We start from the raw sequence: 25,641 nt of genomic DNA on the forward strand, positions 1-25,641 counted from the left end.
CATATTACTATAATACACCCACTCCTCACTTATCGACACGGTTAGGTTCCAAAACCCAGGTTGTTATGTGAAAATAGGCATTATGTGGAAATGGAGGATTTTTTTTTTCCAGACCATCCATTTGATTTTATTTAGAAAATATGATCACAGAAATAATAACAGCTAAGATTTACTGATGTGCTCATCACTCTGATGAGTCTACTTCTGGATTATTCCTCTGCAGAGAAGGAGGCCTGGGGGAGTTGAAGCTGGATAAAGCCAGGCTGTGTGACTGGAGGGCCACGGCTTAACCACTTCACGTTCCTCCTGTGCTGGGTCAGCGCTTTCCTAGCGGAGCCCCGTCCAGGGCTCCACTCCAATCCCTGCAAGCTCTGCATTCACCATCACGGAGCCTGCTCTGTCCTCTGAGCCTGGCAAGTCACCAAGGCTGAGGCTTCCTGCAGGGGCTTCCTGCAAGGGAACTGAGAGCCTGGTAGTGCACCTGGCCCACCAAGGCGGAAGCTTCGAGCCCAGTTTGCCTCACTGTGGGATGTCATTACACTCAAACGCATTCTTCCAAACACCCTCTCTGACGCCCTTCTTTCCTCCCTTCCCACCCCACGGCAATTTTGAGCTGCAGGGCCTCAGGCCACATAGGTGCTGGGAACCCAGAACAGGGACCCGCTAGCTCAGTGCTGCCTGCGGGTCCACCCAGAGGCCATAGTCAAGGAGGAGAACAGCCCCCCGCAGCCTCCCCATCCAGCAGGAGGGAGCAGAGGGCACAGGGTAGCCATTGCCACGATGCCTGCCACCTCATTAATACACATTAGAATTAGATTTTTTGCAATTGTTGTAAATGTGAAATGTCAGACGACAAGGTAGTCCATAAGTGAGGAGCAGGAGTACATTTATGTCTAGACCAAGCAAAGTAAGAGTTCAGTTCAAAGAAAACCGTTATTAAGCACCTAGCAAATGCTGGGCACTGTACTAAGTACAAGGTTACTAAAATTAATGTACTTTTTGCCTTTAAGGAGCTTCTACTTTATTTGCCCCAAGTACTTTTTTGTCTGTTAGACCACATAAAGAGTAGTCGGTCCCTTAGTATCACATTTTAACAAGTTCAAAAATAAAGCACAGCAAACGGAAAACTGGGACTAAAGGGTCCAGAAACCATGTCTCACAATGCATGACTAGTACCAGGGACTCATGCTCTGAAGCAGCTAACATACAGGGGGAAAAGAACAGCTAAGACTTACACAGAAGCAGGTAGAACTAGTACTGTACTGCTCCAAGGGTAAAATAAGGATCAACAGGTAAGATTCAAGGTAGGCAGACAGAACCCCAACATATGAAGAACTTTCTAACAGTCAGGGCTAGCTGCTTTGTAGAGCTCTGGACTTGAACAGCTAAGCAGAGTCTGAATGACTATGTAGTCAGGGATACAACATAGGGAATTTCTATATTACATCTAAAAATTACCTGGAAAGTCTCTTTCATACTAATATATTTTATTAACACAAAATAAATTAAATTTTAATATTGAGTTTCCATTAAATTTCTTAACTTCAGAACTCAAGTATACGTTCACAATGGAATCTGTACTTAGAAATTACTCTTAGAAGTAATTAAAAGAAAAGAGATCTCACATTTCAAAAAGACTGAACAAATACCGTTCACCTTAAAAAAAAAAAAAAAAAACCAGTAACAGATGGACTTGGTCACTAGGAGGAATAAATAAAAGACAACAACAAAAGAACTGAAACTATCAAAGCCAAAAGTCATTTTTAAAAATGGACACATAGAACTGTAAAATGAGTGCCCTTTAAATGTACAAGTATAAAGAATTTTATATTAATTAGGTAACTATAAATTTAAAAATACAACTTTGGGTTCTAAAAGCCTATAAGAAAGGGTTATGACATACGGGCTATTTGCACAGAATTTGATCATTTTAATGCAAAAGAATGGCTAAAAATGGTAATGATCAGAAAAGTGATCGTAATTCATAACTTCTCCCTCTCTTAAAAAAAATCAGTATTTTGCTTACTCTTTTAGAAAACTGTAAGAGTCCAACAGCTGCCAATAATAAAAATATATATGTATCTAATTTCAGGAGAGGGGAAACGAGGGATCGAAATCAAGCTGTATTCTGTCTACTCCAGTTGTGTATACCAAACACCAAAAACAAAAATTACAGTGTTAACTTAGCTAGTCAATTCCCTATGCAAACTGTGAAAAAGAACACAGCCTAGAATTCCAGACTTAATTTAAAACTACAGTAAGGAGAACAGCAACTGACTATTCATTATAGAGAATTTTAACAAATGAGAACTAGAGTGAAATGGAACTAAAATCACCACTTTTAATATGGCTTTTCTGACCATATCCATAATTAAAACATCTACATAAACATATATGCAATCAAAGTGTCACTTCACACAGAGATAAAAATCTAATCACAGCATTCAGTTTCTCACATGTGCAGAATTTATAAAATACTATTGGCAATGTATTTTACTTTTCTTGAGAAAGATAATAACCACAAATTAAAATTATGTGGAAGGGGGAGATAGAAAAGAGAACACTGTATTAGCAGTGTTCTAGTTCCAGCTCTACCATTAACTTCTCGTGTAACTTTAGAGAGATCACTTAGTCTCCTGTGTCTCCATTTCTTCCTTGGTAAAATGGATACACTCCATCCCTGTATTAGGGTGGTAGCAGTAACAATCAAATGTGAAAACTCTTTGAAGAATACTGTACTGTAAAGTTAGTGTCGGCTTATTACTATTTCTGTCATCATCATCTACCAATCTTCTAGATTTTAGCAAATGAAGTAAACAATACAAAGGCACATGTGAGTCAAAGAAAAAGACAAAACAGAAGACAGCATCCTCCTAAAGGCACGTGGGACTTACGTCCTGCATTTGGGGGGCGCTGAAGACTGCACAAGATGACAACTGAAAAGACTGAATCATGACCTGAGCAACACCCTGTGGGGCAGAATACAATGCACCTCCCAGGTGAGAATATATCTGCATGACTTTTTGTAAATGGAAAGAATAATTATACAAGTGTTGAGTTTCTTGTGGCCTGGAACAAGTCACGTAACAGAGGGGCCTCCTTCTCATCTGTAAAACGAAGGATTTGAACTAGATCAACAGTTTCCAAACTAATTTGCTCTATTGTTTTTCAACCAGTAGAACCCCCTTTTAAAAACTCACCAAAAAATCTGAGTTTTTAAAACACAAAAAGTAGTGCTTCTTTGATTGAAGTAAAAGCAGCAACTGAGAGCCCCACAGCCCTCTCATTTTTGCCAAACTCAAGAGCTCCTTCCTGGGAGTACAGTTTGAAAAACCACTGGACTAGATGATCAAATACCTTCTAGCTCCCTGACTATACAGCTGTTATTTATGAATTACAGTTATCCAAGAGTTAGCAAGTAGAGTCATCAAGTTTTAGCACCTTCATCAAAAGCAGCAACCAAACAGAAATACTTTTGAAATTTGTTAGCTATTAAATTCCTCATCAAATTTACATAAAGGAATTTAGTTGGAAAATGCAGGCCACACCCAAAAATTATATGAAAAATCACTGACAAAGTCTTATTAAATTATAAGATCATTAATTCATTCAAAACTAAATTCTCAGTTCCAACTTTAGAGTTTGATATATTACCTTCTGGAATAAAAAAAAAAAAAAAGAAAGTCTACATATATTTCTCTAAAAGTCAGAACCATATTCCTATTATCTGGTTTGAAACCCAAAATATCCAAAAGTAGGTGGGTGGTCAGCAAGAATTTCTTTCTTCGTCCCTTATTAACAAGACACTGCCACCAACCACTGGGTCAAGCTGGTAAGAGTTTAGAGTTGGCCCAAAGAAGGTAATTTAAATATCAGGAAAGTCAGGCAGTAAGGTGTGGAAGGGTCTAGAGTATGAACTGCGGACCCAATTTGCCTGGATGCAAATCCTGGTTCTACCAGAGGTGTGACTTTGGGAGAGTTGCTCAACCTTCCTGGGCTTTAGTCCCTTCACCTGTAAAATGGGGGTAATACCAGTAACTACCTCATATCTTTGTCATGAGGTTACTGAGTTCAGACACGAAAAGCATCTAGAACAGTGCTTGACACATAATGTGGTATTTGCTATTATCACCTTGAAGTAACAATCCTCATACTGGGTCAAGATAAAAATTTTTACTGGTTCATGGCAAGAAAAATAAAAGCTACATTTATTCAAATAAACTATTTTATTAAAATTTTGAAATTACATTTTCCATAGTGTTAAAAATATTCTCCCATTTGAAATGATGGTGACAAGCAAATGGCAGTTTAAAAATATCCTGACTTGGAAAAAAAAAATTTTTTTTAATGGCAATCCATATGTCATGATTCCCAATGGTTTTTGTTCTTGTTTTAATCGTTTTTCTAAAAGTCTAGGAACCACTTTTTAAACCACGTGATACCATATTATAAAGCTAATTCAAAGCAAAAATACATAACCCATGTCTCTTCTTCCTTTCATTGACACATTAACGAAAAATTGAGCTTATTTCTCTTTGATTTCAGACTAAGTGCAAACTTATTTAAAAGATTCACTCTTCTCAGTATGAAAATGTGAAATAGTTCTGGAAAATTTTGTTTAAAATACTAATTTTATCTAGTTTTATAAATAATTTACCCATCTTAGTCAAAAAGAAAAACATTTAATATTTAAAACTCAGCTTTAGAGTTTTTTTATATAATCAAGTTTAAAAGTAAAAAAATATTTGATCTACCATTTAAGGTTACCTTTTACCATTTTTCTTCTAATTTTGAACTTAGTAGAAATAATGACCTTTTAATAGGTATTCTTGTCATATGCACAAAGCTTATATATTCACCCTCTATTCTTCTGGCCTAAAAGCCTTCTTTCAAACACTGGCATTACGACTTAAAAATATAATCTTCCACGATATTAATATCAGATAACAGTAGATTACACATTAAAGTACGTTTATTTCACCTGGAGTCAGCTCTCCAAACATTCCACTTAATTTCCTATTAGCAATTTAAATGTCACCATTAATGTGAATTTAGTACTACATAAAGAATACCCTAGGCTCCTCTGAATGGGAAGAAGCCAATATCACATAATAACTGCAGTTAAAATTTCCCCTCTCAACCAAGGTTTATTGAGTTGTGAGAATAATGCTGCTTTCTGTTTTTAGTAGCATTAAGCTGCTGCTGTTACCTGAGCATGCTGGCTTTGTGCAAGCTCCTCTTTCCTGCGTTTCATGAGCTCTTTTCTCAGCTCTTTGGGTGCTTTCTCCACTTCATTTATAACCTACAGTGTACAAGCATGCAGGAGGTGGGGAAATAATATTTTCTCCACAGCAAGCGTTTATGTGAGCAGACAAGCTACAAGTCAAATATTAAAGTGGTTAAAAAGTTCTTTCAACATGCATTAGCATAGGTGTTAGTTTGGTGAAAAAGAATGAAAGGGCAGAACATGCTTAATCTCAGCACAGAAAGAGACGCGACACCATATAAAGGTTAATTAGTTGCTTAATTATCCCTGTACAGCATTTCCTCTCTTAAAGGTCCAATCGGAGAAGAATTACTGGCAGTACTGATGCTGAACTAAATGTGGTAAACTCAAGTGATCTTCTTGAAAGATCATAAAATAACACACATACCTGTTGACATTGTTTGAGATCTTAAACATAAGGAAAGCTAATGCCATTTACAAAAGTGCAAAAATTTCATAAATGGTTTGATAATACCAGAAATATTTCTTTGGTAGTATCAAGGCATTTATGAAATTTTTGCACTTAATGAGGCCAAAAAAAAAAAGAGAGAGAAAACAAGCCTTAAGATACACAAAGGAGAAATAAAGGGGCACTAAGTATTATTTTTTCGTAAACCACACCATTTTTTATACGGTGTGAAAAAATGAAGATAGATGATTTTGTGTAGGACATTTTCCTTTGTTGACAAGTTAAGTCAAGTTTAGTTGTCAATTTTTAACTTGGTAATATAAGCGCTCTTAAAATAAGTTTAGTAAACTATGACTTATTATACCAGACGAAGTATAAGGGATATTTTAGAGCTCCTTCTTTCAATCATTTCAAAATCCCAGATGTATACTCTGTCCAACAATGGATCTGCAATTCAACTATGAAAAACAATCACGTTTACAAGTAGAAGCACCGAAAGAAACCAGATTCCAAATCACCGCATGCTACCGATGGTCCGTGAGAGAGACTGATTCTGATTTAACAGTATATTTAAAATTTCCCACAAGTAACCCCTCATGAAACCAAATCACCATTAAAAGGAAGAAACTCCCCAAATGCAAGAAGTTTAGTGATAAGAAAAAACAACAATTATTTAAAATATGCACATCATGATCTCAAGTACATTTGCTGGCTAAAACTCTCCTACCCCGAAAGAGAAACAATAACTAGAGACTTTTATACAGTTAGGATTAAATCACTTATTTACCCATAAATTTTGTTTAATTTAATCTGATATAAAGAATAATCTCTTAAAAAAACTATCCATGGTTTTAAGAAAATTAACATGGAGTCCCAGTAAAGTCACGGATCACAGTACATTTTGCATTTCTATATAAAACATAATAAACAAAACAATAAATTTTAGAAATGGTAGCCACATCAAACAAAATGACATGCCATTCATTCCTTTCTACATGAAGAAGCTAGAAAACGCACTGTATTTATTAATATTGAGCAGATCCTTAAGGTTCAGCAATATGTTAAATTTTCTTCATAGTTTAAAAGTTAAAAGTCAATAAATCTGGGTATCTGAGATGTGTAACAGAAGTGAGAATGCATTTATTAGTTCAGTTGAGATTTTCGTTTGTTTGTTTCAACCCTAACAGAATTGATCATTATGGTCCCTGGGGTCTTACGTATCATGAAAAGGTAAATCCTCCTCCGACGCTCACAGTACAGAATAAATCATTAAATTACTTCTAAAAATCGCTTCCATGTAAAGCTCTCTTATTTTTAATTTAGAGACAAAAAGACACACTAATATGTAATATCCTCCTCTCAATGATGATCTTTTATAGTAAATAACGCTATAAATAGGTTCAGTAACAATGTGGTATAGTTTCAGGAAAAATGACTTTACAGATATTTTCTACTTGTGACTCTTCAGAGCACCTCAGAATTTGATAAACTTATGGACATTATTTCAAACTTCAAGTTACTCAGCTTTTGTTTTGGCAAAACAAGAAAAGCAATCAAGCTAATCAAGAGGAAAAAACTTAAAATTCTGAATTAAAGATGATGAAAAAAATGAATTCGTGCTGCCACCTTCAAACACAGCATAGTACGTTTTCTTTGAAAAAATATTTCTATATAAGGCTTTAACTATTGCGTTAACAAAGGAGAAATGGTAGCATGGCAGAAAGAGGGACTAGATCCAACTTAAAGACTTGGCTCAAGGTTTTGCTGAGCACTTACTGGTAGCGGTAGCTTTGTGAACCAGAACAAGCCCCTTAAAACTCTTTTATTCCAGTTTTCTTGGCAATAAAATGGGGATAACACCTGGCCTTACTGCGATCCTATATGACAGTTGGGAAGACTGAATCAGAGAATGAATGAGTTCTATTTAACTATCAAGTATTAGTACTGGTTCCTTAGATAATCCTAAGCCTACATGAAAAAAGCTCTAGTAATTAAAATCAGTAGTTACACTTACCTCCTTCTTTCGGTTCTTTAGCATATTCTGAAATTTGGACAGCTCTTTCTCTTGCTCTCCTTTAATGCGTTTGGCTTCATCTCGCAAGCGATTTGTATGTTCTTGTTCTAGACGTTCAATGGTCTGTTTCTGCTGTTTTTCTAGATTCTCAATTTCTTGGTCATATTGTCGCTTTTTACTCTGTAAAACAATGTAGCTCAAGATCATCTGACTTTCTATCACACATATTAATTCATTATACTAAAGATAGTCACTAAAACCACGTAACTAGCATTTAAATTTAGAGATGTGATATAACCTTTGCAATACTGAATAAGTCAAATGTAACTCCTCACTACACAGGTCAAGATGCACTAAAATACCTTACAAAATTTTTCAAAAAGATAAGCAGTTCATTTTTTTCTAACATGAAAAAAATTTTTTTCTATTATGCAAGTAATAGAATCTCAAATATTTTGTGCAATTCAGGAAGATATCCAGTTGCTATGAAGTACTAAAGTACATAAGAAAAATGTCAATGTTTAGCCAATAAAAATTTTGATTAAGCAAGACCATACTTGAAGTCTATTTTAATAATATTACTTGTCATTTTCAGGTCTACTTTTACTCGTTAAGATTCTTAAAATAAACATCCCATTACTTTGAAAACAAATCTTTTTGAATTATAAATCTACTCTTTCAACAAAAAATTCCTGCTTACATAATAGTAACGGTGGAATTTTGGATATAAAAAAACAAAACCTGTTACTGTCGAGTCGATTTCAACTCATAGCAACCCTAGAGTAGAACTGCTCCATAGGGTTTCCAAGGAGCGCCTGGTGGATTCAAACTGCTGACCTTTTGGTTAGCAGTCGTAGCTCTTAACCAATATGCCACCAGGGTTTCCAACTTTGGATATATGTATAATTAAATATTTGGAAAGGGCAATTTCTTAAAAAAATAAAGATTAAAAAAAATATATTTTAAAACACTTTCGGAGGGAAAAGGGAACACAGTGTTAATAACGTTCTGGAAAATAGACTTAAGTATTGTGCAAATACTCAATGAGAACAAAGTATTTTCTTAGGAATTTTGAGTTATGATGTAACAAATGTAATAAACAATGCCACATTTAGCTCAAACGAGACTTACTACTTTTAATTTCAAGTACAGCAAAAGGACTATATTCAAAACATAAACACTGTTAACATTTCAAATTATCTTTTTTTCTAACCTACATTAAGCCAGATGTTCGACACATTATCAGAATTTTAAATCACAATCTTACTCCTTTTCTAACTCTGGACAAAACAAAAATTGATGCGGTTCAGTGACAATCACCCCTTACTAGTCAGCACTATTTTCTCTAGCAGCTGTCAGTAGGGGAGTGATTCGTGATAAGAAGACTAGGATGGAAGATTCTTTCAAGTGAAGAGGACAAAAAAAAAAAAAAAAAAGGCATCCAGACCACCAAAGAAAGACCAGAAATACGTCACAAAGCAGAGAAGCCCCGGGAATCAGAAGAAGTTCTAAAACCTGCTACTGTTTTTTTGTTTCATTTTACTTTTTAAGCACTAAAATTGATTATTAACAAAATGGTACAAAAATCTAAGACTATACCATCATTTCTTGCTCAAAGCGCCGGAAAATTTGTTCTCGTTGTTGCTGCAGTTTACTATTGAGCTGCTGCTGTGCTCTTTGCTCTTCTTTTTGAAGAAATCTTAATTCCCGAAGTTCCTGGCGTCTGTTAAAAGGCAATGGTAAAGGGAGATGGCAAATATTACCTTTGATGTCACGCTTAAAAAACGCTCACAAAATAATTTTTTTTAAAATGGTTTCTCTATTCCTCAGGCTTTGCAGAGGCTGAAAGAAGCCACAAATGCAGTTAATTATGCTGTTTTCGACCCACCTCAGAAACCGCAATTCTTCAGTTTTAGAATCGCTATCTGTAACTATCTTTGACGTTGTCACACTCACTTCTACACCATCAACAACAAATTTGCGTGTCTTCTTCAATGTTTTCTTTTGCCTTCTTGTCTCCTGGGTGAGATTTTATTTTAGTTAGTCTTTGTATAGGGAATACTGAAAGTAGAAAACATATTTTTTAGAAAAACTGAAGAGCCACAAAGACTATGAATGTGACATGTATAAAGTATAAATAAAAACCAAAAAACCAAACCCAGTGCCGTCGAGTTGATTCCAACTCATAGTGACCCTAAAGGACAGAGTAGAACTGCCCCATAGAGTTTCCAAGGAGCACCTGGAAGATTCGAACTGTCGACCGTTTGGTTAGCAGCTGTAGCACTTAACCACTGTGTCACCAGGGTTTCCACATTATAAATATAAAGCAATAATTACTCAACTGTGGAGGAGCCCTGGTGGCACAATGGTTAAGCACTCAGCTGCTAACCTAAAGGTTGGTGGTTCAAACCCACCCAGAGGCTTCACGGGAGTAAGATCTGGTGATCTGCTTCCATAAAGATTACAGCCAAGAAAGACCTATGGAACAGTTTTTTTCTGTCACGTGGGTTTGCTGAGTTGGAACTGACTCAACAGCACCCAACGGCAACAACTCATCTGTGGAACCAGTTATGTCACCTTAAACCTTGTCTCTCTTACGTGATTTTATAAATTAAATCAAATAAAACTTTTAAAAAGTGAAATTATCCTCTTTGATGATGTGCACACGTAACTTTTACTGTACGACATGATGATCACGCACAGGGGTAACGAGCAGTTCACATAAACGACTTATTAGGATAATTTTTACAAGATAACCATTTTTTCTTCCTCCTTTCACTTTGTAAGTTCTTAGGTACCTCTGCTTTTCAGTTTTCTAGTCACTAATAAAAACACCTCAAATGAATTCCTGGGACTCAACCCTTAGCCTAAATTAGTAAATCTGTAGGTGTCTGGAAATCTGGAATTTGAAAAGGATGCCCAAGTAATTTCTAAACAGTGCCAGGACTAGGAATCAATAATCTATCTGACCAGCAATAACAGTATCAACAGCCTTCCTTCATCTCTAGTAACTTTAAAGTTATGAGAATGATAGCGTCTCTACGGTACTCCAAAAATACCAGACCCCGACGAGCTAATGACTAAAATTCTTTATCAGGGCCACAACTCTTCATTCTTCAACTGCTATCCAAAAGCTTTTAAATGCAAAAGAAGTATAAGACTCCTTCAAATATATCGTGGTATACAGGTAAGTATTGAGAATAATTGTTTGTTTTGATATGTGTGAAGAGGCTAGAAAAAAAGGAAAAAAACGAAAGGGGGTGCAAAAATGGAACGTGATGGGGGACATCTAGGTCATTAGACATAACAAACTTTGGTGGCTGTTGTCTGGGGTCTTAAAAGCTAGCACGTGGCCATCTAAGATGCCTCAATTGGTCCCAACCCCCCTGGAGTAAAGGAGAATGAAGAACACCAAAGACCCAAGGAAAATACTAGCCCAAGAGACAAAAAGGGCCACATAAACCAGAGATTCCATCAGCCTGAGACCAGAGGAACTAGACGGTGCCTGGCTATCACCAATGACCACCCTGACAGGGAACACAACAGAGAGTCCCTGACAGAGGAGGAGAAAAGTGGGGTGCAGAATGCAAAATTCTAGTAAAAAGATCAGACTTAATGGTCTGACTGAGGCTAGAGGGACCCCAGAAGACATGGCCCCTGGACTCTCTGTTAACCCAGAACTAAAACCATTCCCAAAGCCAACTCTTCAGACAAAGAATAGGAGTGTAAGACACAAAATGATACTCATAAAGAGTATGCTTCTTAGTCCAAGTAGATACATGAGACTACATGGGCAGCTCCTGTTCGGAGGCAGGATGAGAAGGCAGAAAGGGACTGGAGCAGGCTGAATGGACACAGGAAATTCCGGGTGGAAAGGGGTAGTATGCTGTCATCTTAGAGGGATAGTAACTAGGGTCACATAACAATGTGTGTATAAATTTTTGTATGAGACGTGAACTTCAGCTATAAAGTTTCACCTAAAGCACAGTAAATTTTTTAAAAAATGGAAAGTGAAAACACTAAACTCAAAATGCACTAGAATTTTATAGTTTGTCTTTGACACTTTCCAGCCACCTTTCTGCAACCTCTTATTGTTCTATTTTCCAGGGTTTCAGCATCCTCATGTTCTCTCCCTAAGCCCTGTGGTACCCTATACAGGTCTAAAATCTACAGCTGGCATGTTCCAAAAAATAAATCTACCTCCCCTTACCGTGCAAACTTTCCGTTTCTTCAGTAAAAATACCCACAATTAGTATCTCCTTAATTCTCATAGAAGCACTTGCATTTTTAAAAGAGGCTGACTAAGTCAAATGAATCAATTTTAGATTGGTGGAATTTCAGTCAGTGAAACAAAGTAGACTAATGAAAGAAGAAAATTCAGGGAATACATGTAATAATTTGGGGCAGATAGGCAGGTTGATCAGTCATGCCCTCGAGTCCTGCCCCAAAGGTTGATTTTCCTTGGTTATTTCTGTTTTTTCACAGTCTTCTCGTCTACTACTTATCAACTCATAGTCTCTAAGAGGTACTTTTCAAAGGGTAGTTCACAGTTCACCTGTATCAAAATTCCATGGGATCTGTTGTTACAAAAAATCCTTGGGCCCTACCCCACACTTACATATAGCTCCCCCTGGTAATTCTTAAGGAGCCCTAGTGGATCAGTGGTTAAAGCACTGGACTGCTAACTGAAGGGTCAATGGTTCTAAACCACTAGTGGGTCCACAGGAGAAAGGTGTGGCAGTCTGCTGACACAGAGATTTGCAGCCTTGAAAACCATATGGGGTCTCTGAGTCAGAATTGACTTGACGGCAGCTGGTCTGGTAATTCTTATACACACTCATATTTGAGAATTTTGCTCTAAAAGCTCTAAGTGCTCTGAGCTTTAGTTTTTGGTTTTGTTTGTTTCCCCCATAATGGTTCTTATGGTGGTAGCAACGGCTGTGACTGAGGCAGCAAAAGTGGTCATTATATGGGCCAGTGGCAAATCAAGTGCTGTTTACACCCTAAAGTTCTGAAAAAGAGATCATTTTTTCAATTTCTCAGTTCTTTCATATATTATTAATTTTTATTAAAATAGTCTCCAAATGTATGCAGTAATAGAACCCGTATCAGCCATCTAAGGGACAATTTTGTACTGTTTATCTATACCAGGTTGGCAAAAATAGGTACCAGTACCAGTTGCCACCAAGTCAATTTGACTCACGGTGACCCCATGTGTGTGAGAATAGAATTGCACTCCACAAGGCTTTCAATGGCTTATTTTTCAGGATCAGATCACCAACGCTTCTTCTGAGCCTCCTCTGGGTAGACTCAAACTGTCAACCTTTTGGTTGGCAGCTAAGCACACAAAAAATTTAAAGATTACATCTAGAATCTCTCTCCTTAGTTCTTTTTAATTCATTGTCTCCACATGCCTTAAGAATTTTGTAAAGTTTAATACTACACTGATTTAGTGCCATTTTATTTTCAAGACATCAGTTCACATAAACTCTAAATTGACAAAATGACAAAGCATAAATGGCCCAAACAAGGACCCACGTACACTTACTTGTAAAGATATTGATCCACTGTCTTTAGTTTTGCTTAGGAAACTAGAGATGGATAAATTCAAGTCAATGCTGCTATTATCAGCAGTGGAACCAGTGCCTGAATCTGCATCGTTTTCCTTTTGATTCTCAGACTCTGGAAGCAACATGGTTTCAGTTTTTGATAAAGCACCTATTTCTCCTTTATCTTCTGTATCTTCAGAGTTGATACTAATACTGGGTATTGGGACAGACTGAGGTTCATTGGACTGTGAAGATACAGTAGCTTGAGGTTCTGTTTTAATTGGCACTTTACATGGAATTTCTTTTTGCTTTGTTTCTATCTGAGTAGTGGCTTTCTGAGCATCCCCAGTTTCACTTCCTAAAGTCTTCTGATCAGTATGAATCACTACACTTCTGACCTCTATTTCTTCAGTGCTACTTGATTCAACTTCATTTGCCCCTGGTTCCTCATTGGTCTCCAATATGTCCCCTGAACTGCTGACTAATTGTTCCTTCCTTTTACTTTGATCTATCTCATTAGTTTCAACCACTTCTTTAATAGGAACCTCCTCAGTGCTGCCAGTCTCAGGAGCCTCCTTGGGCTTATTTATCAATTCCTGGTTTACTTCAACTACTTCTTTCCCATCATTTCTCTGAGCATTCTCGGCTTTGTCTTCAACTGTCTTCTGACCAACACCTACCACCTCACTTGTCCCTACCACATTGCTTACATCGCTGCTCATGTCTTTCTGAGTTTGGTCGTCTTCTCCCGGTTTCTCTTGTGTGTCTTCCTTCATGAGCTTAGCTTCACTGCCAACTGCTTGAGTATCTGCCTCTTTTTCTCCAGTCTCTTGAGAAACTAAATCCACTGTCTGAATAACAGTATCTTTAATTTCTTCAGATTTTATAAGCTTATTTTCAAATACTGGTTGCTTTTCCTGATCCCTTTCTTCCTCAGGTTTCAGATTATGTTCAGTATCTGTTTCTAAAGTTACTACTATATTATTCTCTTTTCCTTCATCGACTGAATTGATACCCACAGTTTCTTGGTCTTCTGTGTCAGGTAGATTCTCAAGCTTAGGGCCCTTTTCTTCTCTCCCATTCTCTTCAGTTAGTGTTGTTCTATTTTGGAGTTCAGTTGTAGCTTCTGAATGAGCATCAGTAACAGGTTCGTTAATACCCTCCACTGCTTTTTCAGGCTCATCAGTGGTGGGTTTTTCATCAAGAACTTTGCTGCTAAATTTATCTTCAGAAGTATTACTCTCTGTTTTTTCTGAGACAGATTCCAAAATACAAGCATTCTGTGAAAGCTTATCTTCTTCAGAGCTGGCAATACTAAGGTCAGATGAGGCACGCTTACTTGCAGGTATTGGCTAAAAGAGATGTTAAAAAAAAAAAAATCAATAATCATTGGATGACAATTACATATACATATATACATTTTTTAGTGTGACACTGGGACCTCAAGATGATGAACAAAACAATGTTTATATATTATGTATACATAAATTAATGATTTAATATCTTTATTCTAAAAAATATATATATATTTTTTTAACTTTATTCAGTAAAAGTTGCTGAAGTTATAAAAATAAAGAACTGAAGAATCTGCCTATATAATAAATAAGGTGAAAACAGGTAGCAACAAGCAACCTTGCTATTAATCTTTGTCTCTGAAATTAAAGGTTTTGTACTGTCATATATCAATTAATCCTTAGAGATGGGTGCAACCACTCTGCCCTGTAGGGTCACTGTAAGTTGAAATCAGCTTGATGGCAATGAGTTTAAAGGCTCCACTTCCACTAAAGAACAGCAGGTTCTAGTTAGCAACTAATAGCAACAAAAGGCTCATAAATTATGCCTTGTTTCCACATTAAATTATTTAAATGACAAAATGCTTGCAAAGACATTCATAAGCATGTTTATATACATGTCTATAGTTCAAGCCATTTAATAACTAAGATATATATTTTTGACAGGTCACAACGAATGTTTAAATATGTGTAGAAGAGTTTTTAAATTTTCCCTTGGTAAAAATTCCTTTTATTATAAATATTAATTTTAATTAATTAATAGTTTTAGATGGCACATATAATTTATCTTATGTTTAAATAAACTTTAAAAGTAAACGGTATTTTATATTAAAAATACAGTAGACAGAGCATGAATTTAAACAATCCTTTAAGCAACTCCAAAAAAATACCTAAATAAAATTTCCTTTCTAAATACTGACCAGAGAATTTTCTGTTTCCTCATCATCATCATCATCTTTGCCATCTTCAACTTCTTCTGTTACTTCAGCCTTTGCCTCTGCGATCAGTTCTCGAATTGGTTTGTTGGAATCGACAGTAACAAAGGGGTGCTGTTGATCATTAAAAAGCGAATACTCAAGTAAGTTTCAAAGACATAGAATACACACTCTTAATGTGGAAACCCTATGGGGACAGTTCTGCTCTGACCTACAGGGTCGCTGTGAGTTATAATCAACTTGAGTTCTACAGGGTTGCTGTGAGTTGGAATGGGTTTGGTTTTGAATGTGGTGCAAATGTAAACATGTGGATAGGGAAAATATGAACAACTTCAGATAATGTTTCCTCTGGGAAGGGAAGGAGGGGAAGGGGGTTGAGCAGGGATAGGGACTGCCTGTAACTATATCTGTACCTATTTTTTTTTTTTTTTAAGAATCTGAAGCAAATACATCAAAATGGTAACACTTGTTAAATCTGGGTAGTAGGTATATATACTTTTATATATGTTTGAAAATTTCATAATCTACTCTTGAAATTAAACAAGTTTCAAGTCCGTATACTCGTAGTTCTTAGAAAGTAACAATGATCTATATAAATCCTACCAGAGCCTCAATAAATGAATTACAAAAAACTTTAGAGCTCTGTTTAAAAGTGTCCACAAACACCTGCTTATTTGACATGGTTATAATAATTTTGAGAGTAAGAAGACACTTTATTCATCTCTGAATCCTCAGTACTTAACAATTTCTGTCACAGACTAAGGCCTTCAAATGTGGAGGGAGTAAATGAATAATACGAAGTGTGTTGCAGGGATACACTCGTTCCACACGGCAAACCCAGTTTTCCTGCTTTTTCACCAGAAAAACCGGTCCATCTAAAACACAATAATGCAGGAGTTATACAACTACTCAATCTAATAATAAGTGCCTCAAGTTTTGCCATTCTATTTGTCCACCTGCAATATTATTTGACAAATTTTTATTTCAAATATTATAAATAGATCCTGCTATAAAACAAAATTAAACTTATCCAATCACACACTGTTTTTCAAAAATCGACAATGTTCAGAAAGGGCTACATGAACTAGAGACTACATCATCCTGAAACCAGAAGAACTAGATGGTGCCCAGCCATAACCAATGACTGCCTTGACAGGGAACACAATAGAGAACCCCTGAGGGAGCAGGAGAACAGTGGGATGCAGACCCCAAATTCTCATAAAAAGACCAGACTTAATGGTCTGACTGAGACTAGAAGGACCCCGGCAGTCATGGTCCCCAATCCTTCTGTTGGCTCAGGACAGGAACCACTCCCGAAGCCAACTCATCAGACACGGCTTGGACTGGACAGTGGGTTGGAGAGAGATGCTGATGAGGAGTGAGCTTTAGACTACGTTGGCATTTCCTGTCTGGAGGGCAGATGGGAGGGTAGAGGGGGTTAGAAACTGGTGAAATGGTCACGAAAGCAGAGACTGGAAGGAGGGAGCAGGCTGACTCATTAGGGGGAGAGTAAATGGGAGTACGTAGTAAGGTGTATAAAAGTTTATACGCGAGAGACTGACTTGATTTGTAAACTTTCACTTAAAGCACAATAAAAATTATTTAAAAAAAAATAAAATGGAAAAGGGAGGCAGAAGATAAGGAGAACCAGAGGGCTAGCAGCATGAGGATTTGATCCAAAGTTGCTGGCTTTGAAGACGAAGGAAGGACTCACGAGCTGAGCAATGTGAGTGGCCTCTACTAGAAGCTGGAAAAGACAAGTGACTGGATTCTCTCCAGAGAAGAGAAGGAACCCAGAAGGAACCCAGCCCTGCTGATACCTTGATTTTACCCCAGTGAGACCCATTTTGAACTCTGACTTCCAGAGTTGTAAGAGAATAAATGTGTGTTGTTCTAAAGCTAAAAAAATAAAAATCAATGTTTTACTGAATACTTAACCTCACTAAAAGAGACACAGAAAATATAATTACGCACCTGCCCTTAAGAGGCTCCTTTTTAGTAACTGGAGAGACAAGATGGAAATAACTAACAGTATGAAAAAAACATAATTAAACTGAATCAAAAAAAGCACAGGAGGAATGACTTACAAGCTGAATGTTTTTCAGTAATGGCAACACGTTTGTAAGGCAAGTGTTAACAACTACAATGTACTTTGAGTTTCCATGGAGCACACTGAATGAACCTGACATCTTATTCGTCTTACAGAGACGTTAAACAGTCACATGATTTGCTGCTGTCACAGTGGTCTCATCTTACCTGCAATAGCTGAGATGTATTCCACCTGGCATCCACATTCTTCTCCAAGCATTTCTTTAGAAAGTCCTTAAAATTTGAAGACCTTTAAAATAAAGTTTTAAGAAAGACATTCTATTTTACTTTCTTGTTATTAAAAACAAAAATTATTGATAAATTATGCTTATTTTCTTAATTATATAATAGTATTACTTCAACATATGAAAATGAAGTAATGGGAATATTAAGATCTTATAATACTTATTCACCTGTAAATACATGCTGGACATACATGTAAGTAGGTATATAATTAGTCATTGAGATATAGCTACACCGTCACAGGAATGCCAAAACCACAATAATTCTTTTATATTAAATTCCACAAATATAGGTCAACCACATAATGCTGCTCTTTCTGAGTACAGAAAATGCCCTTTGCATGCAGAACTCAAATCACTCATATTTTCAAAAATATGGGAAAAGTTAGTTACAAAAGTTTGTATGGTCTCTAAGTCTTGAAAACATATCAAGAATCAGTTTTCTAATTCACACAGTCTTTGTACCATGTACTTAAATTTAAATACCCTTGGAAATGTGGAATAAAGTAAGTTCTGCTGCCTAAAAAGCTTTGTTTAGAATATTTTACCATCTTGAAGGCTGTGCTAAAGCAGGGGGCTCAGACTTTGCTATTTTTAGCAGCACTCGCATTGGATTTAACTCATGATGAGGTGGTTCTATCTCAGCCATTTCTATTAAAGTGATACCCAGGGACCAAACGTCAGCTTTGTAGTCGTAGGGTCTGTCCTTAGACGTTTCACACATGACTACCTCAGGAGCCATCCTATGAAGACAGGGAGATGAAGGTTAAGATGGTTAACTTAGGATCAGCAATTGCAAACCACATCACAGATTAACGGTATATTCAATTACATAGTCAAAATGAACGAGTAATAATAACTGCTGAGATGACTAATACTGTGATTCATAAAATTGAACACTTACCAATATGGTGTACCAATAAAGGAATCTCTTCTCTGAATTGTTCTCGTGTTCTTAGCTGATACTCCAAAATCCGCTTGAAATAAATAATCATACAAAAACATTAATGATAGTTTTCAAGCACAGTTCACCGTATTCCACAAGGGGGGTGGGGAACATTTCAAGACTTTAGTAAGGCCACTCTTAAGAAACGAGAAGCAAAATAAGTAATTTCTCTACCATCCTAACTTTGACCACCTTCTGTCAATGTGCCCTCCCCCAAAAAAATCTGCCAAAGAAAAGGTCCCATCATCAATACACCTTCTTTACACATCTTTAGATCACAAATTCTCCAGAATTTAAAAAAAAAAAAAAAGCGGTAACTTAAAAGAGAAAATAATCTATCCACTCCAAAACAAATGCCAACTGGTGCTACATGTTTCAACTAACAGACATAAACATTTTTTTCTGTAGCATGAAAAACAGAAATCATACCAAAGCAGCCTTTCTGGCTTAACATATGCCTTGTTAACTTCCTCATAAAATTATTTTACAAAGAAAAAAATCGGGAACCATACGTTTTCAGATTTAAATCATAGAAAACAGCAACACTACAGCCATCTCAGTTGTTAACCCTACCTTCTCAGCTTGGAGCTCAGATAACCACTGATAGCAACATATAGTGCTATTGTTGTTATTTGTTGCATCCTGTAATACAACTCACAGCAACCCAATGTGACAGTGCGGAACTGCCCCATAGGGTTTCCTAGGCTGTAATCTTTACGGGAGCAGATGACCAGGTCTTTGCTGGTGGATTCAAACCACTGATCTTTCGGTTAGCAGCCAAAAGCTTAACCATTTTGCCACCAGGGTTCCTTAAAGTGCTACTGCAGCATAAATTTACTCATCCCATCTATACATGAACTTTTATAGTTTCATGTTTGACATGCCACGAAGAATTCTCGGAATTGAATAAATACCAAAAATCCTGTATTTAGTGCTCTAGCCCCAAGACCTAGTACAGCATAAACTCAATAAATGTTAACTACTATTATTAATCATATTCAATATTTTAACCTTTGTCATATTTTATTGTAAAACTCTTAAAGCATTCATTAAATCCTGCCTTAAATACTAATGGAATGTGTCTATTTTATGATTCTTGAGGGATGTTGTTGTCTTTGAATCAATTCTGACTCATGGTGACCCTTCTTGATGGCAGGATGGTTTTATACATTTGTATACACCTAACAGGGTGTCACAGAAACGGAAGGTTCTCTGTAAGTATTTGTGAACTAATAAAGCAGAAACTGCAACTGTCTTTAATGTTAGCAACTCAAAACTATCTTGGTACTCCGAAATCTTCAATGATATATTCATCTTTGCTGGTCTGACAGAGACTGGAGAAACCCCAAGAGTGTGGCCCCTGGATACCCTTTTAACTCAGTACTGAGTCACTCCTGAGCTTCACCCTTCATAGACAGGTCTGTAGGGCCATCGATAACATACATGAGGGATGTGCTTCACAGTTCAATCATGTATGTGAGACTAATGTGCACACCAGCCCAAAAGCAAAAACGAGACAGCAGGAAAGGACAGGAAAACTGGACGAATGGAAACAGGGAACATGGGGTGGGGAAGGGAAGAGTGTTGACATACGCAGGGTTGGCAACCAATATCACAAGACAATTTGCATACCGGCTGTTTAATGAGAAACTAATTTGCTCCCTAAACTTTCATCTAAATCACAAAAAATACTAATAATGTATTTATTTTTAAGGGTATACATTGTTTTACACAAAAGTATGTTCCTGTATTCAAGGTAAATTTTAATATTTACAATTAATTAAAGCTACCAGAAAAACATGTCCCCCAAAATAAAACTATAACCTATTATTTCAAAATGAGGTATAAAACTTAAGTAAATGACACAGGACATAAAAGAATAACATAAGTCAGAATTAGAAAAACTCAGAAATGAGAGAGCTCAAGAAAAAATTAGAAATAAAAGAGAAAATCATTTTACATATGGTAGTTACAAAGGTATTTGCCTCAAAATACTTTGCTAAACTATATTATTATGTGGTTTTCTTTATCTGTGGTTATTTCACAATAAAAAGGTTAAAATTTAGTACACCAGATTATAAATCATATGTAGTAAAAAACCTATTTAGATGTCATGACAAAGTGAAGCGAGAGGCCATAATCACCGGTACCACCATGCTTTTGAATATATTTTTTCCTTTTTAATATCCTTCCAAAATATACAGTCAGGTACTATCAGTAGTTTTTTTCAATATTCATATATTTGGTGTACTTAAAGAGGACTATAACTTCCATTTGCATGTGTACATATAAAATTAATTAATTTCCAACCCAAAATCTGTATCTAATTCTTATGGAGTTATCGTTTATTCCCTCAGTATTATAAACAAAATTAAAAATTCCAGTCCTTAGGTTTATTTAAAGTTACTTTGCTAGTTTAGTAAATGTACCATACCAATGCAGTCCCTGGGTAGTAGAGTTAACATGCTCAGCTGCTAAGCAAAAGGTTAGAGGTTCGAGTCCACCCAGAACTGCCTCTGAAGAAAGGTCTAGTGATCTACTACTGAAAAATCACCCACTGAAGACCCGATGAACACTGTTCTGCTCTGACACACACGGGGTCGCCGTGAGTCAGGACCGACTCGATGGCAACCGTGAAACCGCACCTACAGAGTATAAACCAGACACGGAGCGGGGAAACACATTAGGCACGAGTTTTAGAAATGAAGATAGATTCTGTAAACTGAGCTGGCTTTTATATATTCTAAATGTATTATATTTAGAAGTATTAAGCCTACGTACAAAAATTTAAGGAAAAAAATTATAACCACTCTTTAAAATGGAAGCCTTTTTGAAAATAAAAATCCATCCTTTTCTTTAAAAAATATCTTACTGTGTTTTAGGTGAAAGTTTGCACAGCAAATTAGGTTCCCATTTAACAATTTTTACACAACTTGTTCCATAAAATTGGTTACATTTTCCATAATATTTCAATATTCTCGTTATTTCCATTCTTTTTGTTTACATTTCCATTAATCTAGCTTCCCTACCCCTCCATGGCTTCTCAGCTTTGGTTTAGGGTAAATGTTGACCATTTGGTCTCATACACTTGATTATTTAAAGGAGCACAGGATTCACAAATGCTACTCTTTATTTTATAATCCAGTCTATTACTTGGCTGAAAGGTGACTGTCAGGAGTGGCTTTAGTTCCAAATGCAAAGGATATTTTAGGGCAATAGTCTCAGGGCTTCCTCTAGGCTCTATTGGTCAGATAAGACTGGCCTTTTTTAGGAAGTTGAGTTTTGTTCTACATTTTTCTCCCTTTCTGCCCAGGACCTTCTATTGTGTCCCTGGTCAGAACGGTTGGGTAATGGCAGCTGGGCACCATCTAGTTCTGGTCTGTTTGGATGACGTCCTGGTTCATGTGGGCTATTAGGTCTGTGGACTAGTCTCTTCTTTAAGTCTTTGGTTTCCTTTATTCTTAGTTCCAGATGAGCAGAGACCAATAGTTGTATCTTAGATGGCTGCTTACAAGCTTTTAAGACTCCAGATGCTAATCGCCAACCTAGAGTGTAGAACATTATCTTTATGAACTGTGTTATGCCAATTGACTGAGTTATCTCATGAGACTATGGTCCCAAGCCCTCAAACTCAGTAAACCTGTCCTGTGAGGTGTCTGGTTATACGTACAACTGTAGATACAACCATATCCACAACTGTACCCCCATATGGCTTATTATATATAAACACATATGTGGTGCACATAAGCATGTATATACATATGATAGATATACCTGTACATGCACACCCATATACTCACATGTGCCTTCCTATGTACATATATGCATACACATCTGCCTATACAGCTGAGCAACGAGTAAGAAGATCGAAGATGAACTGATGCCTTTGAATTATGGTGTTGGCAGAGAGCACTGAATATACCACTGACTGCCAGAAGAACAAACAAATCTGTCTTGGAAGAAGTACAGCCAGAACGCCCTTAGAAATGAGGATGGCAAGACCTCGTCTCACGTACTTTGGACATTTTATCAGGAAAAACCAGTTGCTGGAGAAAGACATCAAAATGGACTGATACACTGGCTGCAACAACAGGCTCAAGATAGCAACAATTGTGAGGGTGACACGGGACCAGGCAGTGCTCCTTTCCATTGTTCACAGCATCACTATGAACTGGAACCAATTCATGGCACCTAATAACCTACCTATGTAACCACACACATATTTTTTTGGTTGTTATTACTGTTGTTGCAAAAGTGTATTTATAGCATTTACTGAAATTGCCCCTTATCCTTGCATATTCCTTAGTGTCTTCATTTATGTCAGACAGGTTGTGCAGACTTCACCCGTAAGGGGTATTGCCTTTCCCCTCACCAAAAACAACTAGTGTCTCCTATCTGGAAAGTGATTCCCCCTCCCATCCCTGGTAACCATCAAAGAACATTGCTTTCTGTGTGTATACCTACTCTAGACTTTTTATAGAAGTGAGACCATAAAATATGTGTCCTTTCGTGATGGATTTATTTCACTCATTATAATGTCATCCAGATTCATCCATGTTATCAGATGTATCAGATTATTCTTTATAGTTGCGTAGTATTCCATTGTGTGTACGTACCACGATTTACCTATTCATCTGTTGATGGACACTTAGGTTGTTTCCATCTTTTTGCTATCGTGAATAATGCCAACGAACATGGGTGTGCATTTTTCTGCATATGGATATTCAGTTTTGCCAGCACTATTTGTTAAAGAGACCATTTCTTCCCTATGAATGGACTTTGACACTTTGTCCAGGTCAGCTGCCCACAGATGGATGGGTTTACTTCTGGGTTCTCAATTCTATTCCATTGGTCTATGTGTCTATCCTTGTACCAATCAGGCTGTACTGATTACCATGGCTGTACTGTAAGTTTTGAAATCGGGAAATAAGATGCCTCCTACTTCATTCTTCTTCAATATTGCTTTAGCTATTTGAGGCTTCCTTTCTTTCCATATAAAGCCAGAGATTAGTTTTTCCATTTCATTAAAGAATGTTACAGGGACCTGGATTGGGACTGCATTGTAGCTACAGAATACTTTTGGTAGTTTCTCGCTTTCTTTTTAAAGTACCTTTATATTAGGTGCCTGTACTTCGAAATCTTAGAAGTTAATGAATAATTTACCCACTGGAGTGTTTTAAAATGAAGTAATTCTTCGTGTTTCACATATCTGAATATTAATGGCAATAGTAAATCACATACACATGAGGGGAGGGAGGTCTCAGAGCATAAATTCGAACGTTTTATTTAAGTGAATAAACTTACCCAATTTAATATCTCCATCTAAGGTAAAAAGAATGTTGCCCGCCTTTAGATCTCTGTGGATGATTTTATTATCATGTAAGTAGTTTAATGCCTCTAAAGTCTGTTTGCAAACGACTTGTATTTGCGACTCAGTTAACGGTCTCTCAAGTTCTATAAGAAAAAAGTAAACACATCTGCATTTTTATATAATCAAAACATATTACTAGGCTATATACCTTTATTATCACTGTCAAGGATCATATATATAAAAAAAGGATCACATATAGTGAATGTATTTTTGAAGAACTAAATATCTACCAAGATTACTTCCCTGCCATGTTATATTCAGTATTTCATTTTAGAATTTCATTACAATTATCCAAGAATATAAAAATTAAATTGATTTAATTTATTGAATTTCACTTAACAGTAAGACATGGTGAATGTTTTAAATCCTTTTATTAACTACATTTTAAAATATAAACATAAAAAACAAAAAGGTATTTACCAAGCATCACTGCATCCACTGCTCCACCTGCACAAAATTCAATGAGGATCTGCGTGCAAATAAAAGAACATGTGTCTAAACTACACTGAGTTTGAGTATTTTTCTTCTTCAATTTAGCAGTAAAGATAAAGGAATAACTATCAAATTATCTAAACTATGGAAATATTATTGAGCATGAGCATTTTCTTTGTCAAGAGTTATGAGTCTCAAATGATACAGATTCAAGTAACCACAGAGAACACACTGTGGAAGTATGTGCATTTTGTTAAAGACCATTTTTAGTGTCCCTGCTTCTTGAAAATTTCCAGGTACTGATCTCTTATTCAGTACAGCATTACATATCAATTCCACCACTGAAGATTTTATTATCTTGTTTAAAAGGTAATTATTGTGATTTAAGTGATCAAATATATTTAACTTTATTAATAGAATTAAGTCCTAATATACACATGTACATACAAATACGCACAGTTTAGTTTAAGAAAAACAGAAAATACATATATACACATATATACACAAAATCGTCAGATCCCAGATCAGTTACCACATTCTAATGAATGCCTTCCTTGACCTCTCTTGCAAGATATAATAGCACCATGTAGCTCTCCTTCTTAGCCTTTACCGCAGTTGTAATTTTGTATTTATTTTGATTCTTTGATTAATGTCTATCTCTCCCACTAGAATGTGCTTCACAGCTTTCATATTTATTTTACAATGGCTCAAAATAAAGATCTTATCTGTTTATTAAACTATCTAGAAGCTCATTTTCATTATAATCTCTGGAATCATTCTGCTGGAACCCTGGACAACTATATGAGAAGGCACCATACTAATAATAACTATAGATAATTTTTAAAGTAACATTTTAACAAGTTGTATAGCTTTCTGTTCTTTTTCCTCTTTGTATAACAATACTGTTATTATAGGTGCTTGCTAATTAAAAATTGTTTTTTGATTCATTGTTAGAAAAAGAATTTGGGAGGTAGATCATTACTCATCCTATAGGTAAGTTAACAGGCTCATAAAGTGAGTTATCCAAACTGATAGCTGGCAAAGCCAAGATCCAAAAAATCAGCATTTTGGTTCCTTGTAAGACTTACTCTTCTGTA

The 25,641-nt window shown here is 36.3% G+C and overlaps 1 protein-coding gene across 2 annotated transcripts in view; it reads right to left on the minus strand.

Annotated features, from left to right (window-relative positions):
* SLK (STE20 like kinase) overlaps nt 1–25,641 on the minus strand; it is a 50,806-nt gene that overhangs the window by 13,544 nt on the left and 11,621 nt on the right. The window contains exons 3-13 of one of the 2 annotated variants that reach the window (XM_023546754.2): nt 24,533–24,581; nt 24,046–24,195; nt 18,700–18,772; nt 18,344–18,538; nt 17,722–17,803; nt 15,451–15,579; nt 13,238–14,590; nt 9,578–9,708; nt 9,289–9,412; nt 7,690–7,869; nt 5,210–5,302 (exon numbers count right to left, since the gene is read on the minus strand). In XM_023546754.2, the coding sequence (XP_023402522.1) occupies nt 5,210–5,302; nt 7,690–7,869; nt 9,289–9,412; nt 9,578–9,708; nt 13,238–14,590; nt 15,451–15,579; nt 17,722–17,803; nt 18,344–18,538; nt 18,700–18,772; nt 24,046–24,195; nt 24,533–24,581 (2,559 nt within the window). The remainder of the gene's footprint in view (nt 1–5,209; nt 5,303–7,689; nt 7,870–9,288; nt 9,413–9,577; nt 9,709–13,237; nt 14,591–15,450; nt 15,580–17,721; nt 17,804–18,343; nt 18,539–18,699; nt 18,773–24,045; nt 24,196–24,532; nt 24,582–25,641) is intronic. The other variant, XM_010589006.2, reaches the window with a different exon arrangement.

The sequence above is a fragment of the Loxodonta africana genome, chromosome 16 (assembly GCF_030014295.1).
Source record: "Loxodonta africana isolate mLoxAfr1 chromosome 16, mLoxAfr1.hap2, whole genome shotgun sequence".
Taxonomy (NCBI): domain Eukaryota; kingdom Metazoa; phylum Chordata; class Mammalia; order Proboscidea; family Elephantidae; genus Loxodonta; species Loxodonta africana.